The sequence below is a fragment of the Pan paniscus genome, chromosome 21, assembly GCF_029289425.2.
Source record: "Pan paniscus chromosome 21, NHGRI_mPanPan1-v2.0_pri, whole genome shotgun sequence".
Taxonomy (NCBI): Eukaryota; Metazoa; Chordata; class Mammalia; order Primates; family Hominidae; genus Pan; species Pan paniscus.
In genome coordinates, this window is record NC_073270.2 from 41,523,810 (window position 1) to 41,545,901 (window position 22,092).

The 22,092-nt window shown below is 43.9% G+C and overlaps 1 protein-coding gene across 2 annotated transcripts in view; it reads left to right on the forward strand.

Moving 5' to 3' along the window:
• The window catches only part of PHF20 (PHD finger protein 20), a 184,213-nt gene that overhangs the window by 19,654 nt on the left and 142,467 nt on the right, over nucleotides 1–22,092 (forward strand). For both annotated transcript variants that reach the window (XM_034947499.3, XM_055104817.2), the window contains exon 2: nucleotides 14,082–14,196. In XM_034947499.3, coding sequence (XP_034803390.1) covers nucleotides 14,114–14,196 — 83 coding nt within the window. In that variant the 5' untranslated portion in view covers nucleotides 14,082–14,113. The remainder of the gene's footprint in view (nucleotides 1–14,081; nucleotides 14,197–22,092) is intronic.

Genomic DNA, 22,092 nt, shown 5'->3' on the forward strand with positions numbered 1-22,092 from the left:
ATATATATCTTAGAATTGTATATATATATATATATCTTAGAATAGTATTTGTCATAAAATAACCACTGAGAAGATGTCATCTCATGAGACAGTATTGATTTGGATCTGGGGAAGGTGTAGCTGGAGGATTGGAGCTCTGTCAAGAGCTGCTGGAGTAATCAAGACTAGAACTGATGCAGGGCTGAACTGGGCATCCACTTGGCAATGGCTGAGACTTAGAAGCAGGTCCTACAAAATGTCCGAGTGTGGGAGGTGAGGGAAGGAGAAGGAGGTAAGGTAAGTGCCCATGTTTCTAGTTTGGCACACTTGCCAATCTTGAGGCCTTATTCTTTGATGGGGACAAAAGGAGAAGGAACTTGGTAAGATGATTAGCTTAGTGAAATTGAGTAATACGCGAAAGGTCATACAGCAGATACATTTTAGGGCCAACCCTGGCACAGGCCCTTTCCACTGCTTCTGGGAAAATCCACTGATTTAATCGACTCATTCTCAGTAGTTTGGAATGAGTAAACTCAACTCATGTTTGCTGTCTCTTTGCATTTTAATTATGGAAGGCAAAGCTTGACTCTTGCAGAAAGCATTTCAAGTATCTGGGAAGAAAGTAGGTGAAGTTTTGAGGCCTATTTCTTTCTTCACTCTTTTCTTTTTTTTTACGACAGAGTCTTGCTCTGTCGCCAGGCTGGAGTGCAGTGGCTCGATCTTGGCTCATTGCAACCTCCACCTTCTGGGCTCAAGCAATTCTCCTGCCTCAGCCTCTTGAGTAACTGGGATTACAGGCACCTGCCACCATGCCTGGCTAATTTTTTGTATTTTTAGTAGAGACGGGGTTTCACCATGTTGGCCAGGCTGGTCTCAAACTACTGAACTCTGGTGATCCGCCCTCCTCGACCTCCCAAAGTGTTGGGATTACAGGCGTGAGCCACCGTGCCTGGCCTCTTCCCTCTTTTCATTCTTGCCTTCCCTTCCTTTCTTCCTTTCTTTTTCTTCCTCCTTACCTCTTCTGCCTTTCCTCCCTCCTTCCCTACCTTGTCAAGTAAAAGGGACTAATTCCCTTTCTTCTAGTGTGACCTGGGAAGAGGTCCTACTTGAACCAATTTGTTACTTCCCTACGACTAAAGATACGCTCTTTATGCACTTTAGTATATTGGATACTGTTTGTTAATTTTTAATAATATTGACTATAATTCTTTGTGTCTGATGTCCTTTTTGCTAGTATACCACCATTGCCATCACCAGTACCATTTAGAGTTTGCTGTGCTAAGCACTTGACATCCATTAGCTCATTTATTCTTCACAACAACCCAGGAAATTGGGGCTGTTGATCCCATCTTATAGCTGGGCAAACAGGCTCAGTGATTTTTCTTGTCGTTGCTCAGCCAACAATGCCTGGAGCCAGAATTGGTTAGAATCTGAGTCTAAAACCTGTCTGTGCACCCATCCCTAGGCACTCCCTGGCCTTCCTCCACGGCAGAACTTTGGCAAAAGGTCCTCTTGGAGACTTCTTCCTGGGAGACCCAGGTATCACTGGACCGGCTAAAATTGTTTATGCTTTCTTGGGACAGCAGCATGGGCTGCGGGAAGTCAACCTTCTAGGTTCAAGCTGTGTGTGGGGAAAGCTCCTTTCTGCCGGAGATTCTTTGCCTCTAGTAGTTCCCTTTGCTTAGAAGTCACTTCCTTTAGATCTCCTTCTTGTCACCTAGTTCTCTGCTTAGACCTCAGTTCCTCAGAGAGTCCTTTCTTTTTCTTTTTTCTTTTTTTTTTGAGACAAGAGTCTCGCTCTGTCACCCAGGCTGGAGTGAGTGGCATGATCTTGGCTCACTGCAACCTCCACCTCCTGGGTTCAAGCAATTCTCCTGCCTCAGCCTCCCAAGTAGGTGGGACTACAGGTGCCCACCACTAAGCCTGCCTAATTTTTGTATTTTTAGTAGAGACGGGGTTTCACCATATTGGCCAGGCTGGTCTCGAACTCCTGACCTCAGGTGATCCACCTGCCTCGGCCTCCCAAAGTGCTGGGATTACAGGCATGAGCCATTGCGCCTGTCTTGAGAGTCCTTTCTAACAGCCGTATCTAAAATAGTCCTTTCCATGTTGCTGGTTCACATTATTTTGTTGTTTTTCCCACAATTACTTATCTCTGTCAGAAATGATCTTTATGTGCTCGCATGGTGCAGTGGCTCATGCCTGTAATCCCAGCACTTTGGGAGGCTGAGGTTGGTGGGTCACTGGAGTTCAGGAGTTCGAGACCAGCCTGGCCAACATGGCGAAACACTGTCTCTACTAAAAATACAAAAATTAGCCAGGCATGGTGGTGCACGCCTGTAATCCCAGCTACTGGGGAGGGTGAGGCAGGAGATGCTTGAACCTGGGAGGCGGAGGTTGCAGAGAGCCGAGATTGCACCTTGCACTCCAGGCTGGGCGACAAGAGCGGGACTCTGTCTCAAAAAAAAAAAAAAAAAAAAAAAAAGGCCAGGCGCGGTGGCTCACACCTGTAATCCCCAGCACTTTGGGAGGCTGAGGTGGGTGGATCGCCTGAGGTCAGGAGTTCGAGACCAGCCTGACCAATATGGAGAAACCCCTTCTCTGCTAAAAATACAAAAATTAGCCAGGCGTGGTGGCACATACCTGTAATCCTAGCTACCAGGAGGCTGAAGCAGGAGAATCTCTTGAACCTGGGAGATGGAGGTTGCAGTGAGCCGAGATCGTGCCACTGCACTCCAGCCTGGGCAACAAGAGCAAAACTCCGTCTCAAAAAAAAAAAAAAAAGAAATGACCCTTATGTATGTGCTTATCTTGTTTCTTAGCTGCCTTCCCCACTAGAGAACAGGGTCCGGGTGCCTTGTCCTCCCATTGTCTATTTCCAGTACCTGGCACACAGCAGGCACTCAATGAATATTTCTTGAATGAGGGGGGCATAAAGATTTAAGCTGGTCTTTCACCTGAAGTGTCCCTCAATTTAAAGTGGTTGTATTGAGTTAAAAGGCACTGTCACCCTTTAATGGAGGTTGAATCCCAGCCTTGTGGTGAGCACCATTAGATTATCCCAAAGCCTGTTCTGTAGTTTCTGGTGGTTGGCATTTTATTCCTTGAGAGTCCCAGAGACTTTTTTCCTCGAAAGTTCCAGAGTTTATTTCCCTCTACTCCTGTCCCAGAGCTGATTCACTGAAAGGTCTTGTTCCATACCCATCTATCACTTTTAATTCTTTGTTGTCCCTCTTTTCCCTGAGCACAAAGGGATTGCTGAGGGCAAGACTTCCAGTTACTATAGCGACAGTACTCTTTTGCCTCTCCCAAAATAAAACCCAGAGTCTTTGTCAGTACAACATTAACTGTAAATGTGATATGAATTCAGAAAATATGGGCGTGGTGGCTCACACCTGTAATCTCAGCACTTTGGGAGGCTGAGGTGGGCAAATCACCTGAGGTCATGAGTTTGAGACCAGCCTGGCCAACATGGCAATACCCTGTCTCTACTAAAAATACAAAAATTAGCTGGGTGTGGTGGTGTGCTCCTGTAATCCCAGCTACTTGGGAGGCTGAGGCAGGAGAATCGCTTGAACCCGGGAGGAGGAGGTTGCAGTGAGCTGAGATTGCACCATTGCACTGTAGCCTGGGGACAGAGCGAGACTCTGTCTTAAAAAAAAAAAGGAAGAAAAATCTGCTATCATTTATTGAGTACCTACTTTTTTTTTTTTTGAGACGAATCTTACTCTGATGCCTGGGCTAGAGTGCAGTGGTGCCATCTTGGCTCACTGCAACCTTCATCTCCTGGTTCAAGCAATTCTTCTGCCTCACCCTCCTGAGTAGCTGGGATTATAGGTGTGTGCCATGATGCCTGGCTAATTTCTGTATTTTTTTAGTAGAGACAGGGTTTCACCACATTGGCCAGGCTGGTCTCGAACTCCTGACCTCAAGTGATCTGCCCACTTTGCCCTCCCAAAGTGTTGGGATTATAGGTGTGAGCCACTGCACCCAGCTGACTACCTACTTTGTGTTAGATATTTTAATAGGGGTTTTGCAGACCTTTCTCATTTAATTCTCATAGCACCCACGATAGGGGCCATTATCCACATATCATAAGTGAAGAAACAGAGCTCAACAAGGTAGCTTGTAAATAAACTTGGGGTAAGAATCTGAACTCAGGAGCTACTGGGCTGAGGTTCGATTGCTGGCTCAGCTCCTTACTATGTGAGTGTCCTTAACTTTCTTTTTCCTCATCTTTATAATGGGGATTAATATAGTACTTCTGTGATTTTTGTAAGGATTAAATTGGTTAATATATGTAAGTTTAATTATTATAAATTTTTTTTTTGAGACAGTCTCACTCTGTCGCCCAGGCTGGAGTGCAGTCGTGCGATCTCAGCTCACTGCAACCTCCACCTCCAGGGTTGAAGTGATTGTTCTGCCTCAGCCTCCTGAGTAGCTGGGACTACAGGTGCGCACCACCATGCCCAGCTAATTTTTGTATTTTTTAGTGGAGACGGGGTTTCACTATGTTTACCTGGGTGGTCTTGATCTCTTGACCTCATGATCCGCCCGCCTTGGCCTCCCAAAGTGCTGGGATTGCAGGCGTGAGCCACCACACCCAGACTATACATTTTTTTTTTATGCGGGTTTCGTTAGTTTGGATAAGGTTATTTTACATCTACTCTCTTTCTGTAAAGTTAGTTTATATCTTTATCATAGTAGTAGCTTAATAGCATTCTTTATTTAATTTATTACATATTTGTTGAGTTTATAATGTAGTCCTACTGTATTGAATTTTGATTAAATATTCTCTTGTTTTTTAATGGATGAACTACATCCAGTTTGCCCAGAATCTTATGTAAAGAGCTATTGGTTTTTCTCGTTTTCACAAATGATTTATTTTTATCCTGGACTGTATTCTTCAGCTTGAAATGGCTGAGTCCAAGAGTATAAGCAGTTCCACAGCTTGTTCTTTGCTTCTAGATTAAGGTATAAAAAGATGGCCATGGTCAGGACCCCAGGAGGTGTTCTAGTGTACCTGTTTCCCCACAGCTGGACCAGTGTTAGGTTTTGTCTTTTCTAAAAAATTAGGTATTTCTGCTTGTTATATAATGGTGTGATAATTGTGACACAACATTTGAAAAGCATCCAGTTGCTTTATCTTCCTGTATTCAAGTTATGTTTATATCTAAAGATATGAATATAAGCATAGCAACGACTTTGGTCAGAGAAAGAGGAAGGACCTTTGAGAGGTACTTTGTCTACTTCTGCGTACATCGTGTTACTTTTGATAAGAGGGATTTCTCCTGCCTCAGAGGACCTTGAAATTGGCTAGCACCTCTGCATGTCAGTTTCCTCCCTGTAACTTAATTTTACTTGTATACCATGGTAACATTACATTAGTCCTAATTATATAATCTGGCAGTTGTGAAGATCCAGTAAATAGTAAAATAGTGTAAGAATTAAATTCTTGCATTTAAAAAATTTGCAGGTTTTTTTTTGGATCTTTTGTAGAGATGAGATTTCACCAAGTTGCCCAGGCTGGTCTTGAACTCTTAGATTCAAGCTACCTGCCCCTTGGCCTCCCAAAATGCTGGGATTACAGGCATGGGCCTATACTCAGCCTCCCAAAGTGCTGGGATTATAGGCATGAGCCAGTGTACCTGGCCAAAAATTTGCATATTTAAATAACATTAAAAAAAAAAAAAAAGGGCCGGGCGTGGTGGCTCATGCCTGTAATCCCAGCACTTTGGGAGGCCAACGTGGGTGGATCATTTGAGGTCAGGAATTCAAGACCAGCCTGGCCAACATGGTGAAACTCTGTCTCTACTAAAAATGCAAAAATTAGCTGGGCAGTAGTGGCATATGCCTGTAATCACAGCTACTCAGGAGACTGAGGCGGGAGAATTGCTTGAGCCTAGGAGGCGGAGGTTACAGTGAGCTGAGATTGTGCCACTGCACTCCAGTCTGGGCGACAGAGTGAGACCCTGTCTCAAAAAAAAAAAAAAAAAAGAAAAAAAATGAAGAAACATAAAGAAGCAACCCCACCACCAGAATTAAATAAAATTTTACCATCTAGATAATTCCTGCTGACAATTACTTCTTTGGTGGTTTTTTTTGTTTGTTTTTGTCTTTTGGCTTTTTTTTTTTTTTTGGGATGGAATCTTGGTCTGTCACCCAGACTGGTTTGCAGTGGCGCGATGTCAGCTCACTGCAACCTCCGCCTCCTGGGTTCAAGTGATTCTCCTACCTCAGCCTCCTGAGTAGCTGGGATTACAGGTTCCCACCACCATGCCCGGCTAATTTTTGTATTTTTAGTAGAAATGGGGTTTCACCATGTTGCCCTGGTTGGTCTCGAACACCTGACCTCAGGTGATCCACCTGCCTTGGCCTCCCAAAGTGCTGGGATTACAGGCGTGAGCCACCGCACCTGGCCTTTTTTTTTTTTTTTTTTTTTGAGACAGGTCTGGCTCTGTTGCCCAGGCTAGAGTGCTGTGGTACAATCTCCGCTCACTGCGACCTCTTCCTCCTGGGCTCAAACCATCCTGCTACCTCAGCCTTCCAGGTAGTTAGGACTACAGACACGCACTACCATGCCTGGCTAATTTTTTTGTATTTTTTGTAGAGATGGGATTTCACCATGTTGTCTAGGCTGATCTTGAACTCCTGAGCTCAAGCAATCCACCTACCATAGCCTCCCAAAGTGCTGGGATTACAGGTGTCAGCCACTGTGCTTGGCCCATCGTTCCTTTTAATAGCTATAGTGACATGATTGTAGCTTATTGCAGCCTCAAACTCCTGGGCTCAAGCAATCCCATCTCAGCCTCCCGAGTGGCTGAGACACAGTCCTCTTTTGATGTACGTTTTGGTTGCAGAAATTGCAAAGCTCTATTGATCGTTGTTATAGATAATTTGATAGGCTTTGAGGGTATGTCTTCATTATAAGTTACTGGCTGTGGGATTGTTGGGCAGAGAGTATGTTTTTGTAGGTGGTGCCAAATTGCCTCTAGAAAGCTTTTCTAGTTTATGCTTTTGGTAGAAGCATTTGGGCATGGTCTTTTCTCCTCATCCCTGCTAACACTACCTTTAAATTTTTGCCAAATTTGAGAAGTGAAAATTTGTTATTTTAATTTGCATTTCCTTTAATTTAGGGTGATGTTATATGTATATATTATCACATGTTCATTAGACCTTGGTATCTGTACTCGACCTCCAAATCTGCCAGTTCTTACAGTTTGCGCATTTTTTTTTTTTTTTTGAGACGGAGTCTCGCTGTTGTTGCCCAGGCTGGAGGGCAATGTCACAATCTCAGCTCACTGCAACCTCTGTCTCCCGGGTTCAAGCGATTCTCCTGCCTCAGCCTCCCGAGTAGCTGGGATTACAGGCCTGTGCCACCACGCCCGGCTAATTTTATATTTTTAGTAGAGACAGGTTTCTCTATGTTGGTCAGGCTGGTCTTCAACTCCCGACCTCAGGTGATCCATCCACCTTGGCCTCCCAAATTGCTAGGATTACAGGCGCGAGCCATCGGGCCTGGTCCACTTTGCGCATTTTAAAGTAAGTTGTGGCCAGACGTGGTGCTTCACGCCCATAATCTCAGCACTTTGGGCGGCTGAGGCGGGTGGATCACCTGAGGTCGGGAGTTCAAGACCAGCCTGACCAACATGGAGAAACCCCGTCTCTACTAAAAATACCAAATTAGCTGGGCGTGGTGGCGCACGCCTGTAATCCCTGCTATTCGGGAGGCTGAGGCAGGAGAATCGCTTGAACCTGGGAGGCGGAGGTTGCAGTGAGCTGAGATCATGCCATTGCACTCCAGCCTGGGTGACAGAGCAAGACTCCGTCTCAAAAAAAAAAAAAAAAAGGTAAATTGTTTGACTTTTTTGTCCTTGGTTTGTATGCACTCTTTGTTAATATTGGAAGTTAGCTCTTTGTCATACGGGTTACAGTTATTTTCTCCCAGTTTGTCGTTTGTGAAAGTGCCCTTTAAACTGTGCTGCACAGTGTGCATTTCAAGCTTTCATTGTCATTGATGCAGGGGACATTAATGAATACTGTATTTAAGGAAGTAAACTAGGCCCTGTGTCTCCTGTGTAGCAGCGAGTTCCCATTGTAGGGAAATTTGAATGTAAAGGAGTAATTTGAAATCCTGCCAAGGTCTTTTAAAATGGAATCCTATGTGAATACAGATTTCATGAGTTTTTAAAATTCTCTCCATGTCCATATTGAACATGTTCCCTTTTCCTCTTTTTCTGGAAGCTGATGATTTTTGGAAGAAAAAGCTAAGGCCCTGAAGAAAAGTTAAAAGCTACAGAATCTTTAGTCCTATTGCATCTTCAGAAAAATTATGTTTAAAACTAAATGAAAGAAGTAAAAATGTACTACTTATGTAATTTTTTTGAAATCCCTGCTTCTGTATTGAACTCTTTTATTCTTTAGTAGATGTTGTCAATTTAAATAGATACTTTCAGATGATTTCCCCTCTGCCCCTCCCCTCACCCTTTGCTAGAGCTCATTCATGTCTTCTCAGTGTTTGCGTTTGTCTTGCTGGGTGGACTAGAGCTGGGACTGAGTTGGATTCCTAATTTTCAGCATTTCCAGCATAGTGACTTACTGATAATACTTGTTAGTGGTTTGTTGGGTGAATTAATGTGAATTTAAAAACAAACTCTGCCACTTTAGAGGGGTGGAGGGGAAATTGGTAATGGGATGGGAAAGCCAGATTAGTTTTGTGTTCTGTGTGATATCAGAGAGTGAAACTTCAAACAGGTGGATCAGAGTTAAAATGAAACACGTTTTAGTTCATACGTAGCAAGAATTCTGAGGATTCAGCCTCAAGAGGAATTGGTTTTCTTGAGCTTTTGGGAATAATTTCCTCATCTTCATTCATTCACTGCCTTGCTCCCTCACTCCTGCATTTTAATGGAAGGCCTCCTGAGGTGCCTGGGGGAAAGTAATGTAGAAACAATTAATTCAGAAGTCAGGCCAACCTGGGCTTTTGTTCTGGGGCCTGTCACTTAGCACCTGAACTTTAACCAAGTTACTTTAAGCCTAATTTCCTTATCTGTGATAACATAGTTATTAACAGCTACTAACTATGTAGTTCTTACTTTGTGCCAGTCCTGAGCTCTTTAAATGGATTATATATTTTAATCCTCACATCCACTGCCTGGAGATAGATATTATTATTATCACCATCCCTATTTTACAGAGAGGAAAATAATTTACACAAATTCATTCAGCTAATAAGGGGTTATATAATTTATATAAATTCATTCAGTTAATGATGAGTGGGGCTGGGGATTCAAGGCCAAGCATTTAACCCCATTACATTAAATTCCGTTACTTTGGTAAAAGAAGACTGTCAGGCTACGTAGAGCCTGACAAATAATAGCAGCTCAGTGAGTGTTAAGTTTCATCCTGCCTTTCTTGTTGGGCATCACCTTTTTATATAATGGGAGGGGAAATTAATAATCAGAATATTACTTGGTATGAATGAAGTCAGAGAACAAGATAATTTGACTTGGTATTGGCCGGGTGCGGTGGCTCACGCTTGTAATCCCAGCACTTTGGGAGGCTGAGGTGGGCGGATCACGAGGTCAGGAGATCGAGACCATCCTGGCTAACATAGTGAAACCCCATCTCTACTAAAAATACAAAAAAAAAAAAAAAAAAAAAAAAATTTGACGTGGTATTTCAGGCAAGCCAAAATGAAGACCTTTCTACTGATTGGATTATACCTGTATGTCAGATTTTTGTTTTTTCAGAGTCTTGCTCTGTCACCCCGGTAGGAGTGCAGTGGCGTGATCTCGGCTCACTGAAACCCCCACCTCCTGGGTTCAAGCAATTCTCATGCCTCAGCTTCCTGAGTATCTGGGATTACAGGCGTGCACCAGCATGCCCAGCTAATTTTCGTAATTTTAGTAAAGACAGGATTTTACCATGTTGGCCAGGCTGGTCTGGAACTCCTGACTTCGAGTGATCAGCCGTCTCGACCTCCCAGTGCTGTAATTACTGGCATGAGCTACCGCGCCTGGCCATGTGTATGTCAGATTTGATATCTCATTTTCTTACAGAATGTTTGGTAAAGGCTGTCAAACCTCTTGACGCTTCCTTTCCTAGGGTCCAAGTAGTTAGAACACTCCTGCCAACACAGCTTTTCAGTTTATTAAGTTTCAGCTTCCTTAATTACAGCTGTCAACCATTTCTGCCTCGGTTTGCTTGCTTTATGTGTTTCCCAATATCAGCCCTTTGGAATTTTTTTTTTTTTTTAAGATGGAGTCTTACTCTGTTGCCAGGCTGGAATGCAGTGGCATGATCTCGGCTCACTGCAACCTCTGCCTCCCAGGTTCAAGCGATTTTCTTGCCTCAGCCTCCTGAGTAGCTGGGACTACAGGCGTATGCCACCATGCCCAGCTAATTTTTGTATTTTTAGTAGAGACGGGGTTTCACCATGTTGGCTAAGATTGTCTCGATCTCTTGACCTTGTGATCCTCCCACCTTGACCTCCCAAAGTGCTGGGACTACAGGCATGAGCCACTGCGCCCAGCCTGGAATGGGTTGTTTAATAGATAGCTTATTGTCCTTCACATGTATAATCCTTTACATTATACACTTGTGAAAAATTTTCATTGTGAAAAACTAAAATTTAGGAAAGTATTTAAGAAGAAAGGAACAATCACCAATAACCTATAACTTATTTTTTTCTTCCTGTCTTTACAAAAGAATCAGTGGCTGGGTACCATGGCTCATGCCTCTAATTCCAGCACTTTGGGAGGCTGAATCAGGAGGATCACTTGAACCTGGGAGTTTGAGACCAGCCCAGACAAACACATAGCAAGACCCTGTCTCTACCAGATAACAAATTAGCTGGGTGTGGTGGCTTGCACCTGTAGTCCCAGGTGCTTGGGAGGCTGAGTAAGGAGGATCACATGAGCCCAGGAAGTCGAGGCTACAGTGATCCAGGTTTGAGCCACTGTAGACCAGCCTGAGTGACAGAGTGAGCAAGACCTTGTCTCCAAAAAAATAAATTCATACGAGTTTTTTTCTTTTCTTTTTTTTTTTTTTGAGACAGAATTTCACTCTTGTTGCCCAGGCTAGAATGTAATGGTGCGATCTTGGCTCACTGGAACCTCCACCTCCTGGGTTCAAGTGATTCTCCTGCCTCAGCCTCCCAGGTAGCTGGAATTACAGGCATGTGCCACCGTGCCTGGCTAATTTTGTATTTTTAGTAGAGACGGGGTTTCTGCATGTTGGTTAGGCTGGTCTCAAACTCCTGACCTCAGGTGATCCGGCAGCCTCGGCCTCCCAAAGTTCTGGGATTATAGGCATGAGCCACCATGCCTGGCCTTTTTTTGTTGTTGTTTTTTTTGTTTTTTTTTTTAAAGAGACAGGTTCTTGCTCTGTCACTCAGGCCGGAGTACAGTGGCACAATCATAACTCACTGCAGTCTCAACCTCCTGGGCTCAAGCGATCCTCCTGCCTCAGCCTTTTCAGTAGCTGGAATTATAAGCCTGAGCCACCTCATCTGGCTGTGTATGAGTTTTAATGTGAGCTCCATGTGGTACAATTTTGCATCCTGCCTTTTTATGTAATATATTGCAAGCAAATTCTTCATAAAATGTGCTGCTATTTTAAACATTAGACATGTACTCACTTCTGTGATTTTTTTCCATACTCATTTATTGCAAAGAAAGTGTTCTGGTAGGAGGCAGGCATTGCTCTGGCAGTGCTCTGGCATTGCTTGGGCAGTGTAGGCTGTCAACAGCCAAAGTATAAGGGTGGATGCAGTGGCTCGTGCTTGTAATCCCGTAATCCCAGCACTTTGGGAGGCCCAGGCGGGAGGATTGCTTGAACCCAGGAGTTTGAGATCAGCCTAGGAACATAGATACTCTCTCTGCAAAAAAAAAAAAAAAAAAAAAAAAAAAAAAAAAAAAGCTGGGTGTGCTGATGCATGCCTGTGATTCCAGCTACTCGGGAGGCTGAGGCAGGAGTATTGCTTGAGCCCAGGAGTCTGAGGCTGCAGTGAGCTATGATAGCGCCACTGCATTCCAGCCTGGACAACAGAATGAGACCCTGTCTAAAAAAAATTTTAAAAAGTCCCGAGTTTAGTGGGAGGAAGGAGTTAGGCTGGGGTAAGTCTGCTGTAAGGAAGTGGTCTGTTCAAGTGCCCTTAGAGTTCAGAGTGGCTACATGTCCATCAGAACCACCACTAGCTCCTCCGATAGCATTTAGGACTCTGCAGATTAATAGATTAATTACCTCAGTGATCACAAGAAGTGTTCTTTTTTTTTTTTCTTTTTCAAGATGGAGTCTTGCTCTGTCACCCAGGCTGGAGTGCAGTGGCGTGATCTCGGCTCACTGCAACCTCTGCCTCCCAGGTTCAAGCTATTCTTCTGCCTCAGCCTCCCAAGTAGCTGGGATTACAGGCACCTGCCGCCGCGTCCCGCTAATTTTGTATTTTTAGTAGAGATGGAGTTTCACCATGTTGGCCAGGCTGGTCTCAAACTCCTGACCTTGTGATCCGCCTGCCTCGGCTTCCTAAAGTGTTGGGATTACAGGCTTGAGTCACCGCACCCGGCCGGAAGTGTTCTTTTATGGGGGCCACTTTTCTTGTAAATGGCCTAATCCAGTACACCTTTTTTTTCCATCAAAAGGAAATTGGCTTTACTGTTTGGTTCTGATCATAAATATAAATTTTATTCATTGCAGCACGAGTACACGAGACAGGATTGAGAAAGGAGAGATTCAAATTGTGACTTCAGATTCAAAGGCAATTAAAGGAATTAAACGTGAATATTTTTACTGTTTTATTGTTCTATGATTAAAAAAATCTGGGTAAAACTTATAGGAAAATACAAATGATCAGAATGGACTCAAGAAGTAGGAAATATAGCTGGGCGTGGTGGCAGGTGCCTGCAATCCCAGCTACTTGGGAGGCTGAGGCAGGAGAATCACTTGAACCCGAGAAGCAGAGGTTGCAGTAAGCTGAGATCATGCCATTGCACTCCAGCCTGGGCGACAAGAGCGAGACTCCTTCTCAAAAAACAAACCAACAAACAAAAAAAGAAATAGGAAATATACATAGATCAAAGAAAGTATAAACAATTCTGGGCGCAGTGGTTCACGCCTGTAATACCAGCACTTTGGGAGGTTGATGTGGGCAGATCACTTGAGGTCAGGTGTTTGATACCAGCCTGGCCATCATGGTGAAACCCAATCTCTACTCAAAATACAAAAATTAGCTGGGTGTGGTGGCATGCGCCTGTAGTCCCAGCTACTCAGGAGGCCTAGGCTCCAGAATTGCTTGAACCTGGGAGGTGGAGGATACGGTGAGCTGAGATGGCACCACTGCACTCAGCCTGGGTAAAAGAGTATGACTCTGTCTCAAAAAATAAATAAATAAATAAACAGACCTCGTACAGCCTTCCAAAAGTAGCACCAAGTATTAATATCTCAACTTTTGTTTGCTTCGTTTTTAATTTTTTTTGTTTTTAAGAGACGAGCGTTTGCTATGTTTCCCAGGCTGGTCTTGAACTCCTGGGCTCAAAGAAACAACTTGGCTCTGCCTTCCAAGTAGCTGGGGCTATAGGCATACATTACTGTGCCTGGCATTTGTTTGCTTCCTTTGTAACTCTTTAAATTTCATTGCAATTACAGTTTGCAGTTATTTATCAGTTTACTGGCTAAATTTTTGTGTTTCCCCGGTAGACTGAAGGGTTCTTGAGGGCAGGAGCTGTGTCTCTTTTGGTCTTGATTGTTTCCTTAAATAGTCGCTGAGCAAATATTTGTTGAATAATGCATCAGCATATGACTGAATTTAACTGTGAAAGCAGTTGTTTTTTTGTAGTTCTGAGGGGTGGCCCTTGGCCCTTGTAGGTGAGTGGTAAGCAGTGTTGAGGGAGGGTCTTCTTAGTTCCAGAAACCACAGGAAGCTGCACGATGGAGGAATAGGAACCAGTGGAAGACACACCTGTGTTAGAATGAGGACACCAACAGGGTTTCATGGAGCTTTGTGTTTTGAATAATGCCTGTTTGTTTTTTTATGTGTAGTGAATGATGCTACACTCTGGGTGGACTTTGCCTAAGTTTCATAAATATTTAATTGGCTTTTTCAGGAGAATAAAGGCAGCCCCGTTGATGACTGAAAATGACAAAGCATCCACCTAACAGACGAGGAATCAGCTTTGAAGTGGGAGCCCAGTTGGAAGCCCGGGACCGTTTAAAAAACTGGTACTTTTACATTTTTCTGTTAATTAAAGCCCTTCAGTAAAGGATTTTTGCCAGCACTGATAGAGTGGTAGCTTAGGCTTTTTTTGTGGTGTTTTTCTACTTCCTGACTCTTGGAAGATGTGAGGAAATGTCAGTCTTTTCTCTTTGATGCAGGGATCCCAGTGTCAGGGTGACTGTCCTGTAACCCCCTGTATATATTTGTTTCCCCCTTTTGCCTGTTCATCTGAAAGAGTTCTGGGAAAAAGAAGCAGGAATGGCTACAGGGAAGGGAAGAGTTAATAGTGGCAGCTCTCTTGCTCTTGGCTGCCTGTCTGAAAAAAGAGGAAAGATCAGGGATGGAATAGTGAAGAAAAAGGGGTTCGATTGGAGCAGCTCATGTGTTGTGAACACCCCATCCTGTTTTCTGGGCATGATCTTGTATGTTGAAATACAGTCATCACGTAAGGGCACACTGTCAGGGTGATTAGGTTCAGAAGCTGAGGGGTTATAGTCCCAGCTGTGTCATTGACTTGTGACCTCTGGCTGGTAATTAGCTGCTTTGTGCATTGGCTTATCTATAAATGTGGGTATTGGTAATATTGACCTCATAGGGTTATTCTGAGAATCAAATGATAGAATATGTAAGGAAAGACCTTATAGACTGTGAAGTGATTGTTGTGGTTGAGGGCATCCTAGAATTTGGTCATTTGTTGGTACTCAAGGTGAGCATGGGGTTTTCAGAACTTATACCTCTTTAAGGGTTTTTTTTTTTTTTTTTTTTTTTTTAGACAGAGATTCGCTCTGTCACCCAGGCAGATCTTGGCTCACTGCAACCTCTGCCTCCCAGGTTCAAGCAGTTCTCGTGCCTCAGCCTCCTGAGTAGCTGGTATTGCAGATGTGTGCCACCATGCCTGGCTAATTCCTTTTTGAGCTAAAGAAGGAAGAGTTTAACCCTTTTTGAGATTCTTTCAAAATAGATTGATCAGCTCTTCAGGTGTAGGAAGATAAGACAGGAGAAGAGAGGCATGGAAGCAGTTGGTACAGAAAACTGTCTTTGCTATTAGAATTAGGTACACTTGGCTGGGCGCGGTGGCTCACGCCTGTAATCCCAGCACTTTGGAGGCCGAGGTGGGTGGATCACCTGAGGTCTGGAGTTCGAGACCAGCCTGGCTAAAGTGGCGAAACCCTGTCTCTACTAAAAATACAAAAAATTAGCCGGGCATGGTGGTGCATGCTGTAATCCCAGCTTCTCGGGAGGCTGAGCCAGGAGAATTGCTTGAACCCAGGAGGTGGAGGTTGCAGTGAGCCGAGATTGCACCACTGCACTCCAGCCTGGGCAACAGAGTGAGACTCGGTCTGAAAAAAAAAAAAAAAGAATTAGGTACACTTGGCCAGTTGTGGTGGCTCACGCCTATAATCCCAGCATTTTGGGAGGCTGAGGTGGGCGGATCACGAGGTCAGGAGTTCAAGACCAGTCTGGCCAACATAATGAAACCCCGTCTTTACTAAAAATATAAAAATTAGCTGGGCATGATGGTGCACGCATGTAGTCCTAGCTACTCAGGAGGCTGAGGCAGGAGAATCACTTGAACCTGGGAGGTGGAGGCTGCATTGAGCCAAGATCGCGCCACTGCACTCCAGCCTGGGTGACTGAGCGAGACTCCGTCTCGAAAAAAAAAAAAAGAAAAAAGAAAAAATAATTAGGTAATTAGGTACACTTTCAACACAGTTGTTTTTGGGGTTTTTTTTTTTTTTTTTTGGAGACAAGAGTCTTGCTCTTTCATTCAGGCTGGAGTGTAGTGGCGTGATCTTGGCTCACTGCAGTCTTTGCCTCCTAGGTTCAAGCAATTCCTCTGCCTCAGCCTTCTGAGTAGCTGAGATTACAGGCATGCACCACGATGCCCGGCCAATTTTTTGTATTTTTAGTAGAGACGGGGTTTCACCATGTTGGCCAGGCTGGTCTCCAAATCCTGACCTCAGATGATCTGCCTACCTTGGCCTCCCAAAGTGCTGGGATTACAGGCGTGAGCCACCAAGCCTGCCTGTTTTTGGGCTATTTGTATTATCTATAATTAGTTCCTTTTTTGGTTTCAGTATATATATATGTGTGTGTGTGTGTGTATATATATATAATATACTGTGTGTGTATATATATTATATATTGTATGTATATATATTATATAAGTAGTATCATACAACTTGTTTTTTTTCTGTGTCTTTGTTTTTTGTATTCAATATGTTTTTGTGATTTACCCATACTTAACTCCGCACCCTCCTCGCCCACCCCTGATATAGGGTCTTACTCTATTGCTCAGGCTGGAGTGTAATGGCACAATCATAGTTCACTGTGGCCTCCAACTCCTGGGCTCAAGTGATCCTCCTGCCTTAGCCCTCCATGTATCTGGGACTACATCTTAACTTCTGTATAGAGTTTTATTGTATGAATATACCACATTTTGTTTATCTAGTCCCCTACTAATGGACGTTTGTTTGTTTATTTATTTATGATGGAGTCTAGCTCTGTCACCCAGGCTGGAGTGTGGTGGCACAATCTTGGCTCATTGCAACATCCACCTCCTGGGTTCAAGCAGTTCTGCCTCAGCCTCCCGAGTAGCTGGGATTACAGGTGCCCACCTTGCCCAGCTACTGTATGGTTTTTTTTTTTTTTTTTTTTTTTGAGACGTAGTCTTGCTCAGTCGCCCAGGCTGGAGTGCAGTGGCTCGATCTCTGCTCACTGCAAGCACTGCCTCCTGGGTTCACGCCATTCTCCTGCCTCAGCCTTCCGAGCAGCTGGGACTACAGGCACCCACCACCATGCCCAACTAATTTTTTTGTATTTTTTTAGTAGAGACGGGGTTTCACGGTGTTAGCCAGGATGGTCGCGATCTCCTGACCTCGTGATCCACCCTCCTCGGTCTCCCAAAGTGCTGGGATTACAGGCGTGAGCCACCGCGCCCAGCCTAATTTATGTACTTTTAGTAGAGATGGGGTTTCGCCATTTTGGCCAGGCTGGTCTCAAATTTGTGACCTCAGGTGATCCACCCATCTTGGCCTCCCAAAGTGCTGGGATTACAGGTGTGAGCCACCGCTCCTGGCCTGTTTATTTATTATTTTTTATTGTATTTTTTTTAAATGGGTGCTTAAATTCCAGTTTTTCACCTGAGACACAGTGCTGCTGTGAATGTCTCTTTGTGCACATACACAGACTTTTACTTGGGCAGTGGCTTTTGACCACAACCTACAGTAAGAAATGTATTTTAAATCCAGTGTGGTACTCAACCATATGTACATAAAAATTTATTTTTATTTTGTTTTTATTATTATTTTTTTGAAACGCTGTCGAGACAGCGTCTCACTTTGTTGCCTAGGCTGTAATGCAGGGTCGTGATCTTGGCTCACTGCAATCTCCGCCTCCCAGGTTCAAGCAATTCTCGTGCCTCAGCCTCCTGAGTATGTGGGATTATAGGTGTTTGCCACCATGCCTGGCTATTTTTTTTTTTATTTCTAGTAGAGCCGGTGTTTCACCATGTTGGCCAGGCTGGTCTTGAACTCCTGGCCTCAGGCGATCTGCCCAACTCGGCCTCCTGAGTGCTGGGACCACAGGCCAGATCCATGGCACCCGGCCTATTTTTATTTTTCGAGACAAGGTCTCACTCTGTTGCTCAGGTTGGAGTGCAGTGGTGGGAACAGAGCTCATTGCAGCTTTGAGCTCCCTTGGCTTAAGCAGTCCTCCTGCTTCAGCTGGGACCACAGGCACATGCCACCACGCCTGATTTATTATTATTATTATTATTATTATTATTTTGAGATGGAGTCTTGCTCTGTCGCCCAGGCTGGAGTGCAGTGGCGCAATCTCGGCTCACTGCAAGCTCCGCCTCCCGGGTTCATGCCATTCTCCTGCCTTAGCTTCCCGGCTAATTTTTTGTAATTTTAGTAGAGACGGGGTTTCACTGTGTTAGCCAGGATTTACCTCGTGATCTGCCCGCCTTGGCTTCCCAAAGTGCTGGGATTATAGGTGTGAGCCACTATGCCCAGCCACACGCCTGATTAATTTTTAAATTTTTAGTAGAGATGAGGTCTCACTATGTTGCCAAGGCTGATCTCGAATTCCTGGGCTCAGGTGATCCTCCTGCCTTGGCCTCCCAAAATGCTGGGGTTACAGGCATAAGTCACCATACCTGATCTATATAAATTTAACTGAAACACAAATTTTATGAAGTAGTATTTAACCTTAATACATGCATTATACTCTGGTATTTTTTTCAGTTCTTTTTTTTTTCGTTTGGGACAGAGTCTTGCTCTGTCGCCCAGTCTGGAGTGCAGTGGCACAATCTTGGCTCACTGCAACCTCTGCCTCCTGGGTTCAAGCGATTCTCCTGCCTCAGCCTCCTGAGTAACGGATTACAGGCGCCCGCCACCACACCCAGCTAATTTTTGTATTTTTAGTAGAGACAGGGTTTCACTGTGTTGGCCAGGATGGTCTGGAACTCCTGACCTTGTGATCTGCCCTCCTCAGCTTCCCAAAGTGCTGGGATTACAAGCGTGAGCCACCATACCTGGCATTTTTTTTTTTTTTTTGATATGTCTCACTCTGTTGCCTAGGCTGGAGTGTAGTGGTGCAGTTACAACTCATTGCAGCCTTGACTTCCAGGCTCAGGTGATCCTCTCACCTCAGCCTTCTGAGCAGATGGGACTACCAGCACATACCATCATGCTAGGCTAATTTTTTGTATTTTTAGTAGATATGAGGTTTCACTATGTTGGCCAAGCTGGTCTTGAACTCCTGACCTCAAGTGTTTCACCTGCCTCGGCTTCCCAAAGTGCTGGGATTACAAGCGTGAGTCACCATGCCTGGCACATATTTAGGTTTTTAATCCACCTGGAATTCATTTTATGTGTAGTATGAACTTGTATCTAATTATTATTTTTTAATTCAATGAATAACCAGTTGCTGCAATATCATGTTTAGAATAGTCCATTCTTTCCCCATTGACCTGCAATACCACTTGTATGTATTAAGCCTTATATTTACATAGGCCTGTTCTCAGCTCTTTAGTCTATTCCATTGATTTATGTTTACTCCTGTGCTTGTAATAACACATTATTTAATTGATATTGCTTTAACATAACTCTTGATATCTGGTAAGACAGGTTTTATTTTATTTGTTGTATTCTTAGACCTTTACTCTTTTTTTTTTTTCTTTTTTTTGAGACGGAATCTTGCTCAGTCGCCCAGGCTGGAGTGCAGTGGCACGATCTTGGCTCATTGCAAGCTCCGCCTCCTGGGTTCACGCCATTCTCCTGCCTCAGCCTCCCGGGTAGCTGGGACTACAGGTGCCTGCCACCACGCCCGGCTAATTTTTTGTATTTTTAGTAGAGACGGAGTTTCACTGTGTTAGCCAGGATGGTCTCGATCTCCTGACCTTGTGATCTGCCCGCCTTGGCCTCCCAAAGTGCTGGGATTACAGGCGTGAGCCACCGCACCCAGTCAACCTTTACTCTTTAATGTGAATTTTTGTAGTATTGTTGAGTGTCTTGAAAAGTGTTTTTGGAGTTTTGAAGTAAATTGTATTTAATTGGTATCTTGATAAAAAGTTTTCATTCATGAAAATACATCTTTATACTTATTCATGTTTTACTTTATGAACTTTAGTGATGTTTTATAACCTCCATAAAGATTTTGCATGTTATCTGTTAGATTTATTCCTAAGTACTGTCTAGTTTTTGTTGCTTCTATGAATGGATCTTTTTTTTTTTTTTTTTGAGATGAAGTCTTGCTCTGTCACCCAGGCTAAAGTGCAGTAGAGCGATTTGGGCTCACTGCAACCTCCGCCTCCCAGGCTCAAGCAGTTCTCCCTGCCTCAGACTCCCGAGTAGCTGGGATTACAGATGCCCGCCACCATGCCTGGAATTTTTGTATGTTTTAGTAGAGGCGGGGTTTTGCCATTTTGGCCAGGCTGGTCTTGAACTCCTGACCTCAGGTGATCTGCTCACCTCGGCTTCCTAAAGTGCTGGGATAACAGGCGTGAGCCACTGCACCTGGCCAGATCTTTATATATATATTTTTTCTCTTTGGTTATTGCTGGCATGAAAGAATATTGTTGTTAACCAAATTCAGTATGTGGATTTTATATAGTTTGAAAACAAAAGCAGACTGCTTAAAAAAGATTTATGACATTTATGAGATTGTTGGAAGTTTGAACATTGATTGGTTATTTGATATTAAAGAATCGTTAACATTTTAGATGTGGAAGTGATATTGTAATTTTGTTTTTTAAGAGTTCTTATTTCTTAGAGATTATATACCTACATTTATGAATAAAATGATACATTGTGATTTGCTTCAAGATAATATGAAGATTCTGTGATTATATGCAGTAGGAAGAAAAAGGAGATAATATGAAGGGGGAAAAGGGTGGGAAGATAGAGGAAGCAAAAGCGGCCATGTGTAATGGGTACATGAGTCTTTATCGCTATTGAGTCTTGTATCTGGTCTTACACAGAAACCTTTCTCCATTTTCGTGTTCATTTTAATGGTTCTTTTGGATTTTCTACATAGACCATCATGTATCTGCAAACAACTGTTTTGCCTCTTCCTTTCCAATCCTCTGCTTCTCATTTCTTTTCCTTTCTTCCTTCCTTACTTTTTTTCTTTCCTTCCCGTTTTCCCTTCTGTGTTCATTGACTAGGATCATAGCAGCAAGATGTTAAATGATAGTGATGATAGCAGCCTTCCATAGTTTGTTGTTTGACTTTAACAGGAACGCATCTGAGAGTTCACCATTAAGTATGATGTTTATCATAGGATCATAGTAGATGTGTTTAGTCAGATTAAAGAAGTTCATGCCTATTCCTTGTTTGCTGCAAGTTTTTTTTTTTTTCAGCCTGAGTAATGTTGAATTTAATGCTTTTGGGCATCTAATTAACTGACCATGCGTATTTTCCCCTTTAATCTTCATTTATTTATTTATTTTTATTTTTATTTTTTGAGACGGAGTCTCACCCTGTCGCCCAGGCTGGAGTGCAGTGGTGCATCTTGGCTCACTGCAAGCTCTGACTCCCGGGTTCGTGCTTTTCTCCTGCCTCAGCCTCCCGAGTAGCTGGGACTACAGGCGCCTGCCACCACGCCTGGCTAATTTTTTCTATTTTTAGTAGAGACGGGGCTTCACCATGTTGGCCAGGATGGTCTCGATCTCCTGACCTCGTGATCTGCTCGCCTCGGCCTCCCAACGTGCTGGGATTACAGGCGTGAGCCACCGCACCTGGCCCCAATTTTTTTTTTTCTTAACCGTGTCTTTACGGAAAAGAGGAAAACGTTATGGCCATCTTGTACAAATTTCTAGGAACAAATTTTAAACTTAACATTTGGCCAGATGCGGTGGCTCATGCCCGTAATCCCAGCTCTTTGGGAGGCCAAGGCGGGTGAATCATGAAGTCAGGAGTTCAAGACCAGCATGGTGAAACCCCGTCTCTACTAAAAATACAAAATAAATTAGTTGGGTGTGGTGGCACATGCCTATAATCCCAGCTACCCCCGAGTCTGAGGCAAGAGAATTGCTTAAACCTGGGAGGTGGAGGTTGCAGTGAGCCAACATCACGACGCCATTGTACTCCAGCCTGGGCGACAGAGCAAGGCTCTGTCTTGGAAGAAAAAAAAACAAAGTTTCAACTTAACATTTAAAAGATATTCTGGGCCTGGTGTGGTGGCTCACACCTGGAATCCCAGCATTTTGGGAGGCCAAGCCTGGTGGATCACCTGAGGTCAGGAGTTTGAGACCAGCCTGGCCAACATGGTGAAACCCTGTCTCTACTAAAAGTACAAAAATCAGTCAGACATGGTGGTGTGCGCCTGTAGTCCAAGCTACTTGGGAGGCTGAGGCAGGAGAATCGTTTGAACCTGGGAGGCAGAGGTTGCAG